Genomic DNA, 20414 nt, shown 5'->3' with positions numbered 1-20414 from the left:
CTCCTGTTCCAACCAGTTTGAATGGAAATGTTCAAAATTATTCATGAGGCATCAGGAAATAAAATTCTTCTGCCTTATTAGATGGGGAATAAAAATGCTTGGAATCAAGGCCTTAAAAGATCATATTGTTTCCAAGTAACTTAATGTAACAGAAAAAAAAAAAAAGAAGAGAAATACAAAAGTTTTCAATACCCAAAGAGGCAAAATTGAGTGTTCAATCAAAATTATACCATGTTAATTGTACCACATCAAACAAGGTAGATTTTAGGGCAAAGAATACTGCCATAGATAAGGAGGGTTGCAATGATAAAGAAGATAACTCATTAAGTGGACATAACAATAGGAAATATTTATTCACCAAATAAAACAGCATCAAAATACATGAAGAAAAAAATGATAGAACTGTACAAATAGGTAAATCTACTTTTACATTCAAATATAGAAACAATTATTTTCAAATAATTGATATAAACAATTCCCAAACACAGAAAATCAGTGAGGATACAGAAAACTTAGACAATCTTATTAGCTTCTTGACCTTTGACACGTACAGAACCCTTCACCTAACAATAGTACAATACACAGACTTGTCAGGTGAACCTGCAAATCTTACAGACAGCCATATTCTGGGCAATAAAGAAAGTTTCAATAAATGCAAATGATTCAAGTCATACGGTATGTGCTCTAAAATGGAATGAAATTATAAATTACCAGAAAAAAACAAAGAAAAACATGAAATATTTGGAAACTAAATAATACATTTCTAAAAAGAGCCATATGTCAAAGTAGGAATTTACAAAGAAATTTTAAACTTAATTAAAATAAAAACACAATATATTAAGTTTCATGGGAGGGAAATAAAATAGTCCTTATGGGACAATGCTACCATTATGCATCTATATTAGAAAAAAAAAAAAAAAGCCAAGGGTGTCAAATGAAGGACCCCTTTCATATTAAAAAGTAGCAAAAAAGAAATGAAATCTAATAAAAGCTGAAGGTAATAATAAGGGTCAGACTGAAAGAGAAAAAAGAAATAGAAAATAGAGAAATTAATGAATCCATGTGCCTTAAGATCATAAAATTGATAAATCTCTATCAAAACTGATCAGAAATAAAACATACTGTGCAGACAACATCAGCATCACGACATGACTACATGTAGCATGACTACAGATTCTAGATACTGCTAGTAATAAGGGAATTCTGAACATTTTGACTACTTAAATAAAATTAACAAACTACTCCTTGCAAGACATAATCCATCAAAACTTGTTCTTGACAGAGAAAGAAAGAGGAAGAAGAGGAGGAGAAGAAAACTACTATGAAATTAATCTTATAGTTAAAAAACTTCCACACAAAACAAATTCCAGGCCCAGACAGCTTCGTTGGTGAATTCTACCAAAAACTTAAGGAAGAAATATCAATTTCACAAACTGTTTTGGATGATTAACTGGCTCCCAAATCATTCTGTAAAGCCAACATTATGCTGGAACCAAAGCCAAGCCCAGGCGTTAAAGAAAGTTAGGAACCGACATCCTTCACAACTGTGAATACGATACGATACCTAAACAAATCCACCGGTGTATAAAGAATAACACATCACTACCAAAAGGGTCTTCTCCTAGAAATGCAAGGTTGGCATCACACTGAAAACTCAATTAGATTCACCATTAAAAGACTAAAAATGCAGAGGGGGCTGGGCTCAGCAGTAGCACACTTGTCTGGCATGTGTGAGGCACTGGGTTCATTCTCAGCACCACATATAAAATAAATAAAGGTCTATCAACAACTAAAAAACATATTTAAAAGACTAAAAATGTAAAATGAAAACAAAGCACAGATTGCAGTCACCAATATCCTAGGAATACCATCCCCCCCCCCCCCAACACACACACACAAATCCCTACCTCCTTGTATTTACTCTGTCAGGCAGTCCCTTCCACCTTTACCAGGACTAGTCATTGCCACCTACAGAATGTGTTACAATCAAGTGTTACAACCTGCACCTCTAAAATGGAATTAAATTATAAATTAATAATGAGACACTGCAATTTGGGTCCTGGGTGAGTCTCTCCAAATGACTTGCTTTGGAAATATTTCTCCATATTGGAATACACTCACAGTATAAAAGAAAAAAAATAAATCTCTAACACACAAGACAACATGGATGAACACAAATAATCAGAATTAAAGAAGTCAGATACATCAGAGGACATATTGCATTAGTTCACATATATAAAATCTAGGAAATGCAAACAAACCTACAGTGACAGTAGATCAATGATCGCCTGAGGACAGGACAGGGAGACAAATTATAAAGGGAATCAAGAAACTTTCGGCTGCCCAGGTGCAAATATGTATCAAAACTTATGAGACTGGGGGGCTGGGGTTGTAGCTCAGTGGTAGAGGGCTTGTCTAGCATGTGTGAGGCACTGGGTTCAATTCTCAGCACCACATATAAATAAAATTCTATTAACAACTAAAAAAATAAAATAAAATTTAAAAAACATGAGACTGCACACTATAATTATGCCCCATTTGTCGCAGAAAATATTTAGAATATCTCTGAGAGTGACCTTAGCCACAAGAGACAAAGGTGTGGGAGTCTTGAGAATTTCCGCAAACCCTCATAAAGCCAAAACGATAGAAACATTTGTGGAGATACTTTTATTTATCTATCTATCTATCAATTTATTTTTGAGATGGGGATCCCATCATGCAACCCAGGCTTATCTTGAAATCTGAGTTCAAGTGATCCTCCTGCCTCAGCCTTCTGGGTAGCTGGGACTACAGGTATGGCACCACACCTGCTACTATGGATAGTTTCCATCCCTGTAGTCGGCTGCCCTCTCCTAACTCCCTGTACCAACTGTGATCACACCTTTTCCATCCATGAAACACCAGAGGTATCTGTTTACCAAATGACCTATTTCAGGTCCAAAGGGTCAAGTTCTCTGCAAAATGGCTGAGAAATATGAAATGTCCTTTTGAGAACAAGGGACCCAATTCAAGATGCTCCCAGACACAACAGAGATTGTCAAAATTCCCACTGCTTAGGGTAACTTTGGTCACATAAATACTCTTGGCATATAGATCCCAAGATCGGATCTACAAAGATCAGTATTCTTTCCTAGGAGAGTGCAAGCAGCAATACATGTGAGGCCAACACTAGATGAGGGCTATTCTTTGTCATCCTCCTAGCATCCGAGACACCAACAGCTAGGGCTCTCACAAAACGTCTTCATCCCTTCATGCCAGTGGAATCTAATTCTGCTCCCAGACCAATCCACAAGTGAATCCCCAAGATTAAATATGATGTAGAAATTAAGACATCTGTTGCCAAGCCAGAACAATATGAGGCAGGCAATTTCAGTTTAAGTGTCTGAGAAGCTAGACCAATCCATCACAGATGCCACCTGAGACCAACCATGTCCATGTAGAAGGGAAACCTGTGCTGGCAATCAGCAGAATCCTACTGGCCCAAACCTGACCCAATCCAGGCTTAATCGAGTCAGGGGAGGGGCAGGAGAGAGAGAGAGTGCTCCACAGCCTTGGGCTACTCATGATCCCATGGAGGGACACAGAGGTGTGGCTTTCACACACACTGGAGTGCACAATACAAGGCTCTCAGTGCCAAAACAGTGCCTCCTCTCAGAGGCAATGCCAGAGATACAATTCTGGCAAGGGTTCTGGCAGGTCAGAAAATGCAACAAAGCCCCAGAAAGCTTCCAGCACAGCTGGCATTCAGGATTTCCCCAGGATGGATGTCTGAGGCTCAACCTCTGGCTGAGGGCTCTGCACAAGGGCTGCTTCCTAATCTGTTCTCAAGTACCAGTCATGCTGAACAGGACATGGCTGCAGCTGCAAACTAAGGCCTTGCTCCAGTGTGGACTTTCCAGTGGCGGATGAGAGAAGCCCTTTGCCTGAAGGCCTTCCCACACTCACTGCACTTATATGGCCTTTCCCCAGTGTGAATCCTATGGTGCTGAACAAGTACATGTTTGTGACTAAAGGCTTTTCCACATTCATTGCACACGTATGGCTTTTCACCATTGTGAACCCTTTGGTGAGCAATAAGATCGGAGCTTTGGCTGAAGAACTTTCCACATGCAATGCATTCATAAGGCCTTGCTCCAGTGTGAACACTCCAATGTTTAATGAGCCTATACTTGTGACCAAAGTATTTTCCACATTCACTGCATTCATAAGGCCTTTCTCCAGTGTGTACGCTCTCATGCTGAACAAGTGTGGATTTGTGGCTATAGGCTTTCCCACATTCACTGCATTTGTAAGGCCTCGCTCCAGTGTGGACTCTCTGGTGGACAATAAGGTTAGAGCTATGATTGAAAACCTTTCCACATATGCCACATTCATAAGGCATTTCTCCAGTGTGAATTCTCTGATGCTGAGCAAGTATGGGTTTGCGGCTGAAGGTTTTCCCACATTCACCACATGCATAAGGTCTTTCTCCAGTGTGGACTCTCTGGTGCTGAACAAGTGAGTCTTTGCGGCTGAAGGCTTTCCCACATTCACTGCATGTGTAATGCCTCTGTCCAGCAGGAATGGTCTCCTCATACCTGGTATTACCATGTGGATCCCACTCACTGTGAGGGTAATGGTGTGGGAAAATGCTTGAGCTGCTTGGGGAGTCTTTACAACTCTCCCTTGTCATAGAAAGCATCTCTGAGGGTTGGACAGGACAGTGGTTCACAAGAAAGGTACTGCCCTTGTCCCTTCTAGTGGGTTTCTCTTCACTGGGCTGCTTGTGGTGCTGGTGAAGGTTTGCCGTGAACCAGAACTGTTTCCCACATGCCACGCACATGTATGGTTTCTGCCCAGGGTGTGTGTCCTGGTGCTTGGCCACGTGTGAAATATCTTTCAAGAGTTGACCACACATCTCACAGAGGTGGGACTCCTGAGTAGAAAAGCCTCCCTTGGGAGTCCTGGTCTGCGATACTTCCTCTGTAAAAATGCTCTGCTTAGGTGCCTCCTCATCCCGTACTCCATGCCAACAGCCTAAAAGCAGAGAAATGCTGGTGAAGTACAAATTGACAAGTATTACGAGTACCCTCATTAAAAATGTGCATCAACGACAGCTAAGATCATAAATCACAGGAGGTCAGGACAACAGGCCTGAAATTAGGTTCAGTAGAGGTCTGCTGTGCAGTAGCTGGTATCTAAAGATCATGGAATGGAGGAAGCCTTCATGGGAGAGGACACAAATGTGAGGAACAGCACAGGAAGATGATGTAGGGTCCCTAATTAAGTCTTTTACAATCAAATTTCCTTGGCTTCTTGGGACAGGTGAGAGTTGTACAGAAGGATCACGTTCACGCTCAAGACAATCAAAGTGCTACTGGGTATCTGTTGTTTAAGGACCGTGCAGGGCATGTTCACTGAGATCAGGCTAATGTTGAAGAGTATTGAGGAGGAAGCAATGGAGAGGAACAGCTGAGATGTAGAGGCAGAGACATGGAATGGCTAGAGACCAAAGATCAGAGAGTAAGACAAACGTGTAAATAGGAAAGTAGACAGAACTGAAGTATGGCCAGTGACCTTGGCACTAAAACAACTGTGGGCATAGAGAGGTTATGGAATGATTTAAACTCAGCCCTGACATCATAGATAAGTTCCCCAGCTTCCCATCCCCAGGGTCACACTTACCTAGAATCTCTCTGGCAATGGCTGGAATTATGTCCACCCAGTCAGGTCCCCAGGGCTCACTGCCCAGCTCCAGTGAAGCAACTCTATGAAACATGGATGATGCGTGTCCTAAGGGTAAGACAGGACAGATAAATGGCCATCACTGGTCTAGGTGACCCACCCTACAGAGAAGAAAAGTAAATATTATAAAATAATTTCACAGTGGGGTCAACCCAGTGATCGTAGCAAGTAATAACCATACTGGTCATTGCAGTTCCAGGCACTAGCCACAGGAAATGTCAGCTACAGGAAGGGGGCAAAATCTGAGGCCCAGAGATGTCAGGGAGAAGACAAGATGGATATATTCCACTGGCTGACTGTAGGACACGTGGCTCCTGGCTTTATCTCTGCAATCCTTTGGGATGGCAGGTTCTGGGACTCCTGAAAAGCAGGAGGCAGAAATGCACACAACCCAGGTCCAGCATCCAGAGCACCAGCTCCAGGGAACTGGGAAGGAGGTAGTACACCTGGCTGCCATGTAAGAAGGACATGGCTGCCCTGGGGAACAAGGAAAGGGAAGAGTCCAGTTCAGGACACTGGGGCGGGTATAAGGGCCTTACCCAGGGAGGCCATAAGAGCAAAGTTCTCCAGCATCACATCGCGGTACAGGTGCCTCTGAGCCTCATCAAGGAGTTCCCACTCTGCCTGGGAGAAGTACAGGAACACATCCTCAAAGTTCACCTGCCCCTGCCACGATGGGGAGAGCCAAGTCCATGAAGTGCCTCTCTTCCAAGGGGCCCCTTCCTGTCCTGACCACACGCTCCCACCACAGGAAACACCAGAACCAGGTGCCACGAGTGTCTTCCTCCTCGTGACCCTCCTGACCACCGAGCCTACCACAGCCCAGGCAACTGGGCTCTAGGCTTCACACACAGGGTCCACCTTGTGTCAGCTGATTCCCGTTAGGCCTGGACCAAGTGTCCTGTACGACCCCACCGTCCCGGGGACCACACGGGAAGGGGGCTCAGGGCAGCATCCCCACCGGGTAGGTCCCATAATTCTCCCAAGTTCACAGAAACTGTGAGAGGCAGGAAATCCCCAAAGAGCCCCAGGCTCTGCCTGCCCGCCTTCTGCCCACAGAGCGAGGGGGCTGTCCGCTCGGCCCCTCCGTTTCCCCCCCTAGTCTTCCTCCGCCATCGCCCTCTGCTCTTCCCTGGGATGGACCCCTCTAACCCTCGGGGCGCCTCCCCTGTGGGAGCCTCCCCGGGCTCCCCTCAGCCCCCCAACACAGGCCCAGCGCCTCGCCCGCGCGCCGCTCCCTCCGCTCCCTCCGCCCCGCACCTCCGAGCCTGGGCTGCGGCGGCCCCACAGGGGGGCTTCAGATGCACGGTCGCGGTCAAACCGGGGATGCACCCACCTGCGCCGGGTCCCTCGGCGCCGCCGCCGCCATCGGGCCGGGGGCTGGCCGGGTGACTAGGGCGGGGGCCGGGATCCGCCCTGCGGGGCCCCGCCCCGCGCCCGGGTCCCTCAGGCGGCGCCACCGCGGAGCCCGCGGCCCGCTCCGTTCAGGGAAGACAATGCCTCGGCTCCCGACTTCCCGTTCCTGTCACCACGGGTGTGACACGGCGTTCCTGAGACTGATCTACTAGTCAAAAAGCCAACAAGATGTCTCCCGCGAAGGGAGTAGGAACTTCCGCCGAACCACTTCCGCTACAGCGGGAACGCCCCTTCCTGGGTCTTGATTGACTCGGAGCTGCTGAGGCTTCTGGGTAGTGTAGTTCTCATGGCTCTAGCGGTAGCTCGCGGCCGAGGGCCAAACCTTCGGAGTCGGAGCCCAGCTGTGCCAATAGCCGGGCCCGGAATTGGCGTCTGGAGTCTGTGTACTAGGCTGAGCTTTGCTTTTTCTGAAGAGCTGTTTCTGTTTTTGATGAGTGTAGTCTGTAACACATCACAGAAATACTTACCATTTCAGCCTCCTTATGCAGAAAATCCACATCTTAAAAAATATAGAAATGGACACACTCTGTTTTAGTCTGCTTTTTCACTGCTGTGACTAAAGAACCGGATGAGAACAAGTATAGAAGGAGAAAAGTTTATTTGAGAGCTCAAAGTTTCAGAGGTCTTAGTCCATTAAAGGCCCACTCCATTCTTCAGGGCTGGAGGTGAGAAGAAAATGCTGGTGGAAAATCATGGCAGAGGGAAGCAGCTCCACCTGCAGGTACTAATATCTGCCAGAAAGCCACGCCTGAATTCCCACACCCTACCACTTCAGTTAGTCCCTAGCAGGAGATTAATTCACTGATTAGGCTAAGGCTATAACCCAATTAGGTCTTCTCCAAACCTGCTTGCATTGTCTCACACGTGAGCTTTGGGGGATACCACATCTAAACCATAACACACTATCTGTGCTAATATCATTCAGACTTCTGCAGCTGGAAGCTAATAAATGTTATAGTGCTTTCTAATACATTTAACCTAAAGCTCTAGACCTAGTTTTCAGAGCCTCAACGTTTTGGATTAGGCACAAGACAGACAAGACTCCAGACACGGCACAGGAAACATGGAATAGCAATGTTTGAAGGCCCCAAAGATGTAGCTAACTCTTGTTCTGTGGTTACCTCATGCAGGTGGCCTTGGGCTCAATCCCTTTCCCTGAGATCCTCATTCTTTCTGTTGTTTTCTCATTTTCATACTTTTCCAGCTGTAGAAGTGTGAATGACATAAATTCCTGGACTGTGGATGTAGCTCAGTACCACAAACACAAAATATATTTCTCCTGTGTATAGTCAGTGATGGGTCAAACTTAGTAACACACTTTTTAAAATAAATTTTATACTCCATACATCGGAATCTATTCAATCACTTTGAGTATTTAACAAGTATATAAAAAGATGGGCAATTTACCAATGGTCATTTAATAATGAAAAGACAACATGAACAATTTATGTGCAGAAGAAATAATCAGCAAATCAAATTTCTATACATAGGAAATGTTTTTCATAAAAGTATGGTATAAGGCTATTTGAGGCCAAAAATAATAAATGTAATGGAACTACATTTACAAAGAAAATAAATTTCTGAATGTCATGTGAGATACCAAAGAATGTATTTTGTAGTAAGAAAATCCACTTAATTCTTAAAGCTAGAGTATCTGTGGGAATGAGGAGTAAGGAATAGCATCATTGTTGGTGGTTGGTAATCTTTAATTACTTGGTCCTACTGGAGCATTAGAATAGCACAGGGTCACCAAGACAATGGGGGGCTGTGGCTGTGGCTCAGCAGTAGAGCACTTGCCTAGCATGTGCAGGCACTGGGTTCGATCCTCAGCGACACATAAAAATAAATAAGATAAAGGTATTTTGTCCAACTACAACTAAAATATATTTTAAAAAGATTATGGGAAATACTGAATTATAGGGTTGCTTATCTGTTCTGGCTTATAGGTTGCTTGTCTGTTATAGATTCAAACTGGCCCTTTGAAATATCAGGCCCCTCCCTTCATGAGGATACAATTCTATTTTTGTATCCTGTGGTATTATCTCTCTGTTCACTTTTTCATCTAAGGATAGTTCTGATGGTCCTCGGGTCTCTAGCTGAAGAATTCTTACTTCCAGTGTCTATGGAAGACATATCTTCCATATGACCATAAGATGGTCATATCTAGTTAGAAGCCTAGAATTTCCTGAAGTACTGGGTGGTGGCTCATTCAGTTGTTCTTTAACCTTGGGAATCCCAGGCGGTATTCTAACCTGTTTGGTTGGTTGCAGTAATTACCTTTTCCTCTTTTCCTATAGAAGTCCACAAGTTGAGGGTGGTCCTATGACTGGGTCTTGAGGAGAATTTGCTTTTCATGCCCTCTTGGATGAGTTTGACTTGTCAAACACTAAGGAATGTGGTATCCAGCCCTGAAGGAGGTCTGGTTGAAGACAGGGTTTGAGAATCAAACTTTTATATTATTATTCCTGACAGACATGAAAATATTTCTAAAAGCTGAAAACAGGAGTGGATCCCAGAGATTATAGAGAAAACTTATAGACCCAGAAAAAGTTGCTGTTTTCCTTTTAAAATACCCTCATGGAATTTATTTTGTGTTTTAAATGAGATAGGTGAATTTTCTAGTAGGCAATTATTTTTCCTTAACTAAATGACCACGTAGTATATTCTTTCCTTACTGATCATGTTATTTGCAATTCCACACATATATGCATCTGTTTAAGTCTGTGAAGGAATCCATTTTTCTATTCCTGTGGCAAATGTTTTGAAACTGTTACATATTCAGTGGAATGTTCCTAAAGGTGTAGGAATTTTTTTTAATTTAAAAAACATATCTGTGCAACAACCACCCTTGATAAGTTTCTTAGGCATCCCCTCTTCTTTGCTCCCGTTACATACCCAGAAAATGCCCTAGAGCTTGTGTCACCTGACAGTTTGATAGTTATTCCGTTGATGTCTTTAAATTTTACACAGATTTCCCTAGATGATATGCTTTTTTAAAATTGCCAGATTCTGAGTTTTCTATAAGTAGTATTGTACTGTATGAATTTTGTTATGGCTAAGTTTTGTAATATGGCCATTTATCTATAAAAGTTGGCTTACCGATTTGAGTTTTGTCGCCCTGACTTAACAAGTACCTGATTGGTCCTTGATAGGAGAGAGCACACAGATCAGTGTGGAGTGCAGGAATAAAGACTTGGCATCCCCAGCCCTCTTGCCATCGGTAGCCACAGTTCAGAGCCCTTTCTCATCTCAAACATCCTGCATTGCTTCACCACCGTCGTCCTTTATATTGAGCATCTCCTTGACTTGCAAAATTTGGGAGAACAAGATTGGTGTTCTATGTTGGTCCTGAAGATCCTATTCAAGTCCTTGAGAAAGAAAGACTGAACTAGCAGCTTTTCAGGGAGACTGAAACTAGCCCGTCTGCAATACGGACAATGTCTGGACGGTCTGTTGGTTCTTGATGCAGATGTCTCCTTTTCTTCCTCAGCCACCAGGCCCGCCTCCTTCCCGTTTAACGCCGTGGAACTACGTTACCCAGAAGGCTCTGCGCCGAGCCAGGCGTTTCCGGCGCCGGAGCGGTACTTCCTGCGTCGTGTGGGGCTACTCTTTTCGCTCCTCTGCGTCCGCGCTGTCAGTCGCGGGAGCGCTGGCTCTGCTGAGGTGTCGGGGGCGGGAGGACCGTGCAGGAGGAAGTCTTTGTCCCCTGTCAGAGCCCTGGGGCACGGCGACGCCGCCGTGAGCGCGCCCGCCGGGAGGGAGTCGGATGGCGGCGGCCGCGGCCGCGGCGCGGGTGAGCTGCGCGTGCTGGGCCCGGCCCGGGTCGGCTCCGCGCGCGGAGGGCGGGCGGCCGGCCTCTGGGAGTGCGGGCCACAGCGCGAGGGAATGAGTCCCCGCGGAGGGTTGTGAGCAGACAGGGACTCCTGGGGGAAGAGGCCGCTGCGGGCCGTAGGGTGCAGATGGCGGGTCCTGGAGGGACTTGGCCCAGGGCTGGCCGTGGGCGGGGGAGGAGTGATCAGAGTCCTCGGGGGGATTCCCTCGTGTATCACAGGGGTCTGAAAGAAAGTAGGGGGAGGGCCATCTCAGCTTTTTGTTTGCTTGTGTATATTTCTCATTTTTCCTGAATAACTGGCAAATGGACATGGGTGAGTTTTTGCAGGGAGCAGGTTTCAGGGAGGTTAGGACTTAGGCTTTGGACACGATGGTCCCCAGATGTCCCAGAACCAGGATGGGAGCATCACTTGGGCAGCTTGCTCCTTCACATCTGGAGTTCTGGAGAGGGACTGGGCTAAGATAACTAAGAGGTGTTCAGTGGAGGCCTGAACCAGAGCCGGGCCTGGAGCTTATATTCAGGAGAGAAAATCTTACGTTTTTATTTCAGATGGTCCCTGAGATGAGGGAGGGCAGAGGTAGGCCTGGTGGGTAGGGCTGCCTTCTTAGGGGTAGAGTCCTGTGGTCTGAAGTGGTTCTGGTTGGCGTCTGTAAGAGTGGAAGTATACAGTATCCGGAGTCAGGACTGAAATGGAGAACGAAGTGTTGGACAGTATAGATTTGTCACTCCAGGCTCAGCATGCCTTAAGTGGCTACTCCCTGTGGAGAAGAGGAAAGTTTGTGAGGCTGATAGAGTATCCCTTTTGGTGCCTGAGTTCCCCTTACCTTAAGGGCAGAAGGGATGATCACCTGCCCCAATGGAAGGACCTCCCCTCCAGCAGAATTGCCTACTAGAGGGTTTATAACAGGCAGCTAGGTTGCCAACCCTACCCACTTGGTTTCCTCAGGCTCAGGTCCTATATTTATTGACTTTTTGAATTTATGAAATAGGTACTTATTTAAGCACTAATTGATCAAAATTCATACTTACACATGGGGCGGTTAAAACAGCATGGACTGTAAGCACTTAATACTTGGTTGAAAATTTAATATGGTGTTCAGCATTTGACTAAAATTAAATGTCTTGCTGGGAATGGTGGCAAACATCTGTGAACTCAGTTATTCCAGAGGCTGAGGCAGGAGCATCCCAAGTTCAAGGCTATCCTTGATCACTTAGACCCTGTCTAAAAATTAAAAAAAAAAAAAAAAAAAGACTGGGGATGTAGTTCAGTGGTAGAGCACCCCTGGATTCAATCTCCAATTTGAAAACAAAAACCCAAACAATAAAAATACACAATCAACTAATGTCCTAATATTTTAAATATCAAATTCTTATTTCAAAGGTGTATTTAAAAAACATCCTACGTTACCAAAACCTTCTACGTTATCAAAACCTACCAGTTTGTTTGCACTGAAACTATTGATAGTAGCATTATGTGCACAATAGAGTACTTGACACATATGAAGGAGTTTGACTAAATAATACTCCTATTGGATGGGCACCATTATTATTCCTATGTTACAGATGACAACATTGACGCTTAGGAAGGTTGGATACTTGTTCAAGGGCACATAGCCGGTAAGAAACCATAAGACTTAGGCCCCAGATGGTAGGTGGTTAGGCACACCTGGCTCCAGGATACGTGAGGGAACTTGAAAGGTCCTTTGAGATGCCAGTATTATTACCTGCTTCTCACATCCTTGCTTTTCCATAGATTCCTATGGCTGTAGAATCACTTACAGATGATGAAGAGGTATGTATAGGTGCCCCAGGCCTCACCCTCTTCAGTTCCCACCTATATGGTTTCTGGGATTGTCTTGTCCTGGGACTCTTCTATTCTAACCTTCTCTCTGCATTCCCTGAAAGGTGGTCATGTGGTATCAGGGCCTGAGTCCAGATCAGGGATTATATGGAGAGGTTCCCATTCCTGGAAACCATTGGCATGAGAGTCAGAAGTTATTAAGACTATAGTGATCAATATTAGAAAATGCTTTGAGCTGAGATTTTTCCAGGAGTGCTCAGGCAAAGCTAGTTTTTCATTATGTTGGGTGGAATGTTCGGAGACAGGAGCTGGGCATCTATTCTGAGATGTAAAGGAGGTATAGTGCAAAGAGTGATATGCATGTCTGGAGAGTGTATATGGATGGCCCTAAGGTCCTTGTACCGAGGGCATAAGGGACAAGTGACCCAAATCTGGCCATATTTGAGAAGCATAATCTGAAGGATTGCAGTAAATTGTCTGGCAGGACAAGGACAGGACTCTGCACATCTACCCCAGAGATCAGATGGACTCTATCCACATGCCTCTTATTGCCCTGTGCCAAATACTGTGGTCAGTGGAAACTTGAGAGACTGGGCATCCATGGCTCCAGAGCCTGATATCTCCCTTGAGGTAGGGGGTAAGGAAGAGAGTAAGTAGAAGTGGATTTGGTGGAGAATACTGAGAGTTCCAGGAAAGGAGGCTACATATAAACTCAATTTTCCCCATGTGACAGGGTTATGTGACCTTTGAGGATGTGGCTGTCTACTTCTCACGGGAGGAATGGAGACTGCTTGATAATGCTCAGAGACTCCTGTACCGTGAAGTGATGATGGAAAACTTTACACTTGTGACCTCTCTGGGTAAGGTCTTTCTCACCATCACAGCATCCTGCGCAGGGTTTTCCTCAAGGCAGATGTATCCTAGGTCATGGGCACTGCTGCTTTCTCCAGTGATCTGGAGTAGGTATTGTAGGTAGTAGGCCTGGGCTGGTACATTACCACGTTCTCTCCACAAACTATCCCAAAGCCATGCAGGGAAGGATTTGAGGATCGGGAGTCTTGTAGTCAGCCTAATGGCTCTCACCCTGTTGACCTCTCAATGGCCTGGTGATGCTGGGTAAATCCATGGCAGTTCTGTGTCCCAGATTCTGTCCTCTTCCTCTAGCTGACTGACCTGAGGTCTGCCTGTGCCAGGAACTGAGGCCATGATGTGGTCACAACTCTCCTGGGTTGTTTGCAAGACATTCCTCCAAGATTCTTTTTGTATTAGTTTTCTTTCCTGTGGTTAGTTGTGAAATGGGTTCTCTGGTCCAGCGTTGGTCACTTACCTGTCCTGTCTTTTCCTTAGGACTTGAATTTTCTAGGACATGTGAAATCACTCAGCTGAAGTCATGGGGAGATCCCTCCATTCCTGCACAGGGAGTTATGACTCCAGCCATGCTGAGGGGTATTTGGAGGGTAGAGCTAAGGAAGATGTGAACTCAGGGATGGGGTCATATCAAGACTCTTTTAGTGCTTCTGATATTTTGGTGGCTAAGGCATGGGTAACTTCCATCTTATCTTCTACATTTTCCTGCTTAACATTTCAGTTATTTGACCCGGGGCTATCCCCCACCTCTGTCTTTCATGTTTTACCCATTCTTCTGTAGCATTTGCCAGCAAAGGCTTTTGCTGAATGTGTTGTGAGGTGAGCATTTATCTGAGTAGTCCTTGGACACAGACTCTCCAAATGCAGTCAGTCTGGGGGGATTTGGACATACCCTATGGACTGTGTTCCATGTCTACAGCAGTTGAGGCCTCACAGAAAGCTGTTTGCAGGCAAGTATGTTGAGAACCTTGCTCATCCTACCTGTGCTGTACCCCATTCTATGTCATTGATACCCATGAGGCCTCCCTAACATGTGAGTTTGTCAGGTTCAGCAGTTCACAGTGAACTCCTTCCTGCCTGACCTAGCCCCCTCATTCTCACAGAAATACCAGGGACTCTTTACTGGGATACCTGACACACATTTGTGAGTGTGCTGCTGCTCCCACTAGAGTCATGCTCTTCATCAGCATCTTTCTGCCTTCAGGTTGTTGGCATAGAGCAGAGACTGTGGAGGCTTCTTCTGAGCAGAGAGTTTCCACAGAAGGAGTGCAAAGTGAAAACCGTCACCAACATCAGAAGCTGTGCTGTGGAGAGAAACCCTTAATAAGAGAAGAGGACAGGGTCCCCGTTTTGAGGGGCTGTAGAATCCACCTGTCAGAGAAGCCTTTGCAAAGCAGGAAGGATGGGAAAGATTTTACACTCAGCTCAAGTCTCCAGATGACTCACCGTAAAGCGGAGCCTCCCAGGAGCACTGGGACTGCAGAGGCCGTTAATTTTGGGAAAAGGCACTACCAATGCAGTGAGTGCGGGAAAGCTTTTGGTCAGAAATATTTGCTTGTTCAGCACCAGAGACTACACACTGGAGAAAAGCCTTATGAATGTAGTGAATGTGGAAAGCTATTCAGCCATAAATCCAACCTTTTTATACACCAAATAGTTCACACCGGAGAAAGACCTTATGGGTGCAGTGAATGTGGAAAATCCTTTAGCCGAAATGCTGACCTCATTCAACACCGCAGAGTTCACACTGGTGAAAAACCTTTTACGTGTAGTGAATGTGGAAAGGCTTTCAGGCATAATTCCACACTTGTTCAGCATCACAGAATCCACACTGGAGTAAGGCCTTATGAATGTGGTGAATGTGGGAAGTTCTTTAGTTTCAACTCCAGCCTCATGAAGCATCAGAGAGTTCACACTGGAGAAAGACCTTATAAGTGCAGTGAATGTGGGAAATTCTATAGCCACAAGTCCAGTCTAATTAATCATTGGCGAGTTCATACTGGGGAAAGACCTTATGAGTGCAGTAAATGTGGGAAGTTTTTTAGCCAAAGCTCAAGTCTCATGCAACATCAAAAAGTTCATACTGGAGAAAAGCCTTTTAAGTGCAATGAATGTGGAAAATTCTTTAGTGAAAATTCCAGCCTAGTTAAACATCAGAGAGTTCACACTGGAGCAAAGCCTTATGAGTGTAGAGAATGTGGGAAATTTTTTCGCCACAGCTCCAGCCTTGTTAAACATCGGCGGATTCACACTGGAGAAATGCCTTATGAGTGCAATGATTGTGGGAAATCGTTTAGCCAGCGTTTCAACCTCATTCAGCACCAGAAAGTTCACATTAGAGAAAAGTCTTGATGCTTCAAATGTGGGTAAACCTTTATCCACACCTCCAACCTTTCCACAACCCTGGAGAGGACACAAAACTAAAAGGCATTATGAATGCAGTTAGTGTGGAAAAGACTTCAATCAAAGGTCTGTTCTGACTCAGTGGCATAAACGTCACAGCCCAAATAAATCTTATCAACACCGTGAATGTGGAGGAAGTCTTAAGCCAGTGGTGTAGACTTGTTCCACACCAGGAAGTTCAAACTGGAGAAAGGCCTTAGTAGTGACTTAACAGAGAAGTACCAGGGACTGAATATCACTCATTCCAGACATGCACACTGAGAGAAGGATGAGAATTGCTGCCACCATGCTTCTCCCAAGAATATGGTCCTCTGCCTGTAGGCTCTAGGGAGAAGAGGAACTTGTACCCTTGGCTACACAAGGTGGAGTTTCCATCTAACTAAGCAAGGAGGCAGGGAGGAACAGAATGTCTTGGTTCAAGTAAGACTGACTCTTGCTCTTCATACTGAATGTTAGATTTTCCTAAATAAATATTTCGTGTATACCTTGAGGACCATTTTCAGAAGACTCTCAATTGTATTTTTTATATTTCATCAGTTTTCCTGGGAACATGTCTGTAAAACTCTTCACACTCTCATGTTAGAAGTTAGTCCAAATATTAAGTTTTTAAGAGCCTGTCAAGTGGTTATTTGTTTTCACATCTCCTCCAAGAATATATCACATTATCAGTTCTTCATATCCTTCCTGACACTTTCTAATTCATGGACTATTCATTTTAGTCATTCCAGTAGGTATGCAGTAGTATTTTGTTGTGGTTTTAATTTCTTTTCCCCTAATGGGTCATTGTTGCATTTTTTCATGTGTGTCATCTGTATACCTTGAGTGAAATGTCTGTTCATTTTTTTTGTCTGTTTAAAAAAATTACTTGTTTTTTTTATGATTGTTTTGAAATTTTATTAATATTTTTGGATGCAAGTATTGCCTATATTTTCTCACAATCTTTGGCTTTTGTGTTTACTTAACAGTATCTTTCCTAGGGCAGAATTGCTTAATTTTCATGAAGTCAAATTTATCTATTTATTCCATTATTGTGTACTGGTACTTCATTCTCTTTCTTTTACTATACTGTATCTTTGCCTTTAAATATTCATTCTTGTAAAATATTTGTACATTTAAGTCCAGATGAAGAATTTATGTAGAAATGTTTACATGTGCACATATCCTCTATTCTAAAACAACCTAGCAAGCAATTACATTCCAGTAGTTATAGGCATATTTAATATCCAGTTATTAGTTTGAAAAAAAAAAAAAAATATATATATATATATACATACACACACACACACACACACACACTGGGGATTGAACTCAGGGGCACTTGCCCACTGATCCACATTCCCAGCCCTATTTTGTATTCTATTTAGAGACAGGGTTTCACTGAGTTGCTTAGTGCCTCGCATTTGCAGAGGCTGGCTTTTAACTCTCATCCTCCTGTCCCAGCCATCCAAGCTGCTGGGATTACAGGAATGCACCATTTTGCCCAGCTTGAAATATAATTTTTATTTAATTATTTATTTTTGAGTATTTTTTAGTTGTAGAATGACACAATACCTTTATTTTATTTATTTATTTTTATGTGGTGCTGAGGATCGAACCCAGGGCCTCACACATGCTAGGCAAGCACTCTACCACTGAGCCACAACCCCAGCTCCAAAATATAATTTTTAAATTAAAGGAAACTGGGTCCCTTAGGGAAGAGGTTATTTTCAGGATGTGGCAGGAAATGTACAACAGGAGCTTAGACATATTTTTGCATATTAGAAAGTAATGTAAACAGAATAATATTTATGTATTAATTTTCTATTGCTGTCCTTATAAAGTATGACTTAAGCAACACAAACTCATTATTTAACAGTTCTGAGGGTCATAAGTACAACACAACACAGATTTCACTGGGATAAAATCAAAGTATTAAAGAATTGTATTCCTTTCTGAAGTCTCTAAAATTTGTTTCTTGCTCATTTTAATTATTGGCATATTTCAGTTCTTCATGGTTATAAAATGAGATCTGGACTTTCTCATGACTGATGAAGAATGGGGAGCTATAACCTAGATTAAACATAAACATAAACTTAGATGTGCCAGTGCTTCTCTGGCCTTCTTTAAAGACAATAACATCTTGACTATGGAATAATGTGTCCACATTTACAACCCATGAATAGATGAGTCTCCTTAAAGCCATCAGAGGGAATTTTGTTTTGTTTTTGGTAGCATGTGTTAAACCCATAGGTGCTTTACCACTGAGTTACATCCCCAGCCCTTTTTATTTTTCATTTTGAGATAGGGTCTCACTAGTTGTTTAGGGCCTTGTTTAGTTGCTGAGATTGGTTTTAAACTTGTAATCTTCCTGCTTTAGCCTCCTGAGCCACTGGGATTACAGAAGTATAACACCATCACTTTATGTGACTCCAACTTCACCATCTGTCTACTTTAATATAGTTTCACGTTTATATTCAAAATGTGAGTGGAAAATAAAGACCTATAAAAATGGAGTATTACACTTTAATAATGGTAAAATGTTCATAATCTAGGGGCTGAAGGTGTGGTTCAGTGGCAGAACACTTCCTAGCATGTGTGTGCCCCTGGGTTTAAGTCCCACACCACACCAAGAAATGTTAATGTAAAAATGGGTTTAAAAATCATGTTATACAACCAATAAATGTAATTGTAATGAGCATAAATCTATGCTTTTAATATTTAATGGCATTTTCAACTGGTTATATGATTTTGGTTGATTTTTAAAACCTTTATATTAACCTGTATTTTCCACATTTACTAGAGTGAACAATGTTTATTGTACCTTGAACTTTTTTTTTTTTTTTTAATTCAAACTCAGGATCTTTCTGCCGTGGCCTCCAGACTAGCTGGGAATACTAGGCATTTGCCACCTCATGAGGCTTAAAATAAAAAATGTCAAATGTGTAGTAGGTTATTAATTATAAGTGCTTAAATCAGTTTTATAAAGATTTTTAAAGTGATAACCTAGTAGGACTGACAGAGATGAATAAAACACAATTAATGATGAAGGAAAGATTGAGACAATCGATTATTAAAAACATTAAATTTTGTGTGTCAAGAGTTTTACCAATTTATGTGAAATGTACATATTTCTTCAAAAATAACTTAAGAAAACAACAACAACAAAAAACTTGAATAGCCTATATATGTTTAAGAAACTAATTGAAAACATTTTCGCCCAGAAATAATTAAAGGCCTAAGTACTTTTCACTGGTGAATTCTACTAAACATTTTTTTTTTTAAAAAATAACAGCATGGACTGGGGATGTGGCTCAAGCGGTAGCGTGCTCGCCTGGCAGGCGTGCGGCCTGGGTTCGATCCTCAGCACCACATACAAACAAAGATGTTGTGTCCACCGAGAACTAGAAAAAAAAATAGATTTTAAAAATTCTCTCTCTGGGGCTGGGGATGTGGCTCAAGTGGTAGCGTGCTTGCCTGGCATGCGTGCGGCTCGGGTTCGATCCTCAGCACCACATACAAAAAACAAAGATGTTGTATCCGCCGATAACTAAAAAATAAATATTAAAATTTTCTCTCTCTCCTCTCTCTCTCTTTAAAAAAAAATAAAAATAAAAAAATAAAAATTCTCTCTCAAAAAAAAAATGTAAACAAAAATAACAGCATAATAATACATTATTTGAGAGAACAGAAGGAAGACTTCCAACTCATTTTAAGAGGTCAACATAAGTGTCCAGACTACCACAAAGGCAGAGGAGGGCAGGTCGCAGGGTGAGCTGGGCTCATCCCCCTCCAGTGAGTACACCTGAGGAGTTATCACAGAACTACTCTGCTGATTCATAGGGTGAGAATCGAAACACCCTTAACTAAACATATTGCAAATGAAATTCAATCAAAAAATAAAACAAAAAATATGGACCATTAGATTTTTATCATGAAAATGTGGCTATTTGACCGCTGAAGAGTCAGTCTTCACCCCCTTTTACTTTCCTCCTGCAGCCGGAGCCTGTTAGAAGAAGCCTGAGCACCTCCCTCCTCGCCTTAAACCTGTGCTTCCCACCTGCCTCAGGCTCGCCTCCTGTTGCTACTCGGTGGCTCCTGCCCTGCTCTCTGCTCACAGGACAACACTGACCACCATGCCCGCTAGGAACGCTGATCTTGGGCTTGGCCCTGACCTCACTCACCTGGCTCTACAGGGTCCCATCCTCCCTGCCTGGATTAAGGACCCTCGTCCAGACGGCCCCCTTCTGGGAGTCCGGATCAGGGAGGGAGGGGGCCCCCTTCTGGGAGTCCCGATCAGGGAGGGAGGGGGCCCCCTTCTGGGAGTCCCGATCAGGGAGGGAGGGGGCCCCTTCTGGGAGTCCAGATCAGGGAGGGAGGGGGCCCCCTTCTGGG

General features: G+C 43.7%; 2 protein-coding genes across 3 annotated transcripts; one reads left to right on the top strand and one right to left on the bottom strand.

Annotated features, from left to right (window-relative positions):
* Window positions 1–328: 328 nt before the first annotated feature.
* On the bottom strand, window positions 329–7285 carry LOC114079791 (zinc finger protein 772). Of its 2 annotated transcripts, none has more exons than XM_027921216.2 (4): window positions 7061–7285; window positions 6264–6390; window positions 5665–5772; window positions 329–5016 (listed from the first exon to the last, which is right to left on the bottom strand). In XM_027921216.2, exons 1-4 carry the CDS (start codon window positions 7091–7093, stop codon window positions 3869–3871), a joined length of 1416 nt encoding a protein of 471 aa, XP_027777017.2. In that variant the 5' UTR covers window positions 7094–7285; the 3' UTR covers window positions 329–3868. The 2 variants fall into 2 exon arrangements, with proteins under 2 accessions (XP_027777017.2, XP_071461257.1); XM_071605156.1 differs by having other exon boundaries at window positions 6264–6384.
* A 5445-nt stretch (window positions 7286–12730) lies between these two features.
* Window positions 12731–20043, top strand: LOC114079758 (zinc finger protein 773). The gene is given in 6 exon segments (XM_071604889.1): window positions 12731–12764; window positions 13507–13633; window positions 14121–14219; window positions 14845–16037; window positions 16039–16109; window positions 20019–20043. Coding segments are annotated over 6 exon segments (1548 nt in total). The 5' UTR covers window position 12731.
* Window positions 20044–20414: the final 371 nt, after the last annotated feature.

This window comes from Marmota flaviventris, chromosome 18, assembly GCF_047511675.1.
Source record: "Marmota flaviventris isolate mMarFla1 chromosome 18, mMarFla1.hap1, whole genome shotgun sequence".
NCBI classification, from domain to species: Eukaryota; Metazoa; Chordata; class Mammalia; order Rodentia; family Sciuridae; genus Marmota; species Marmota flaviventris.
This window is presented reverse-complemented; position numbering and strand designations above follow the sequence as displayed.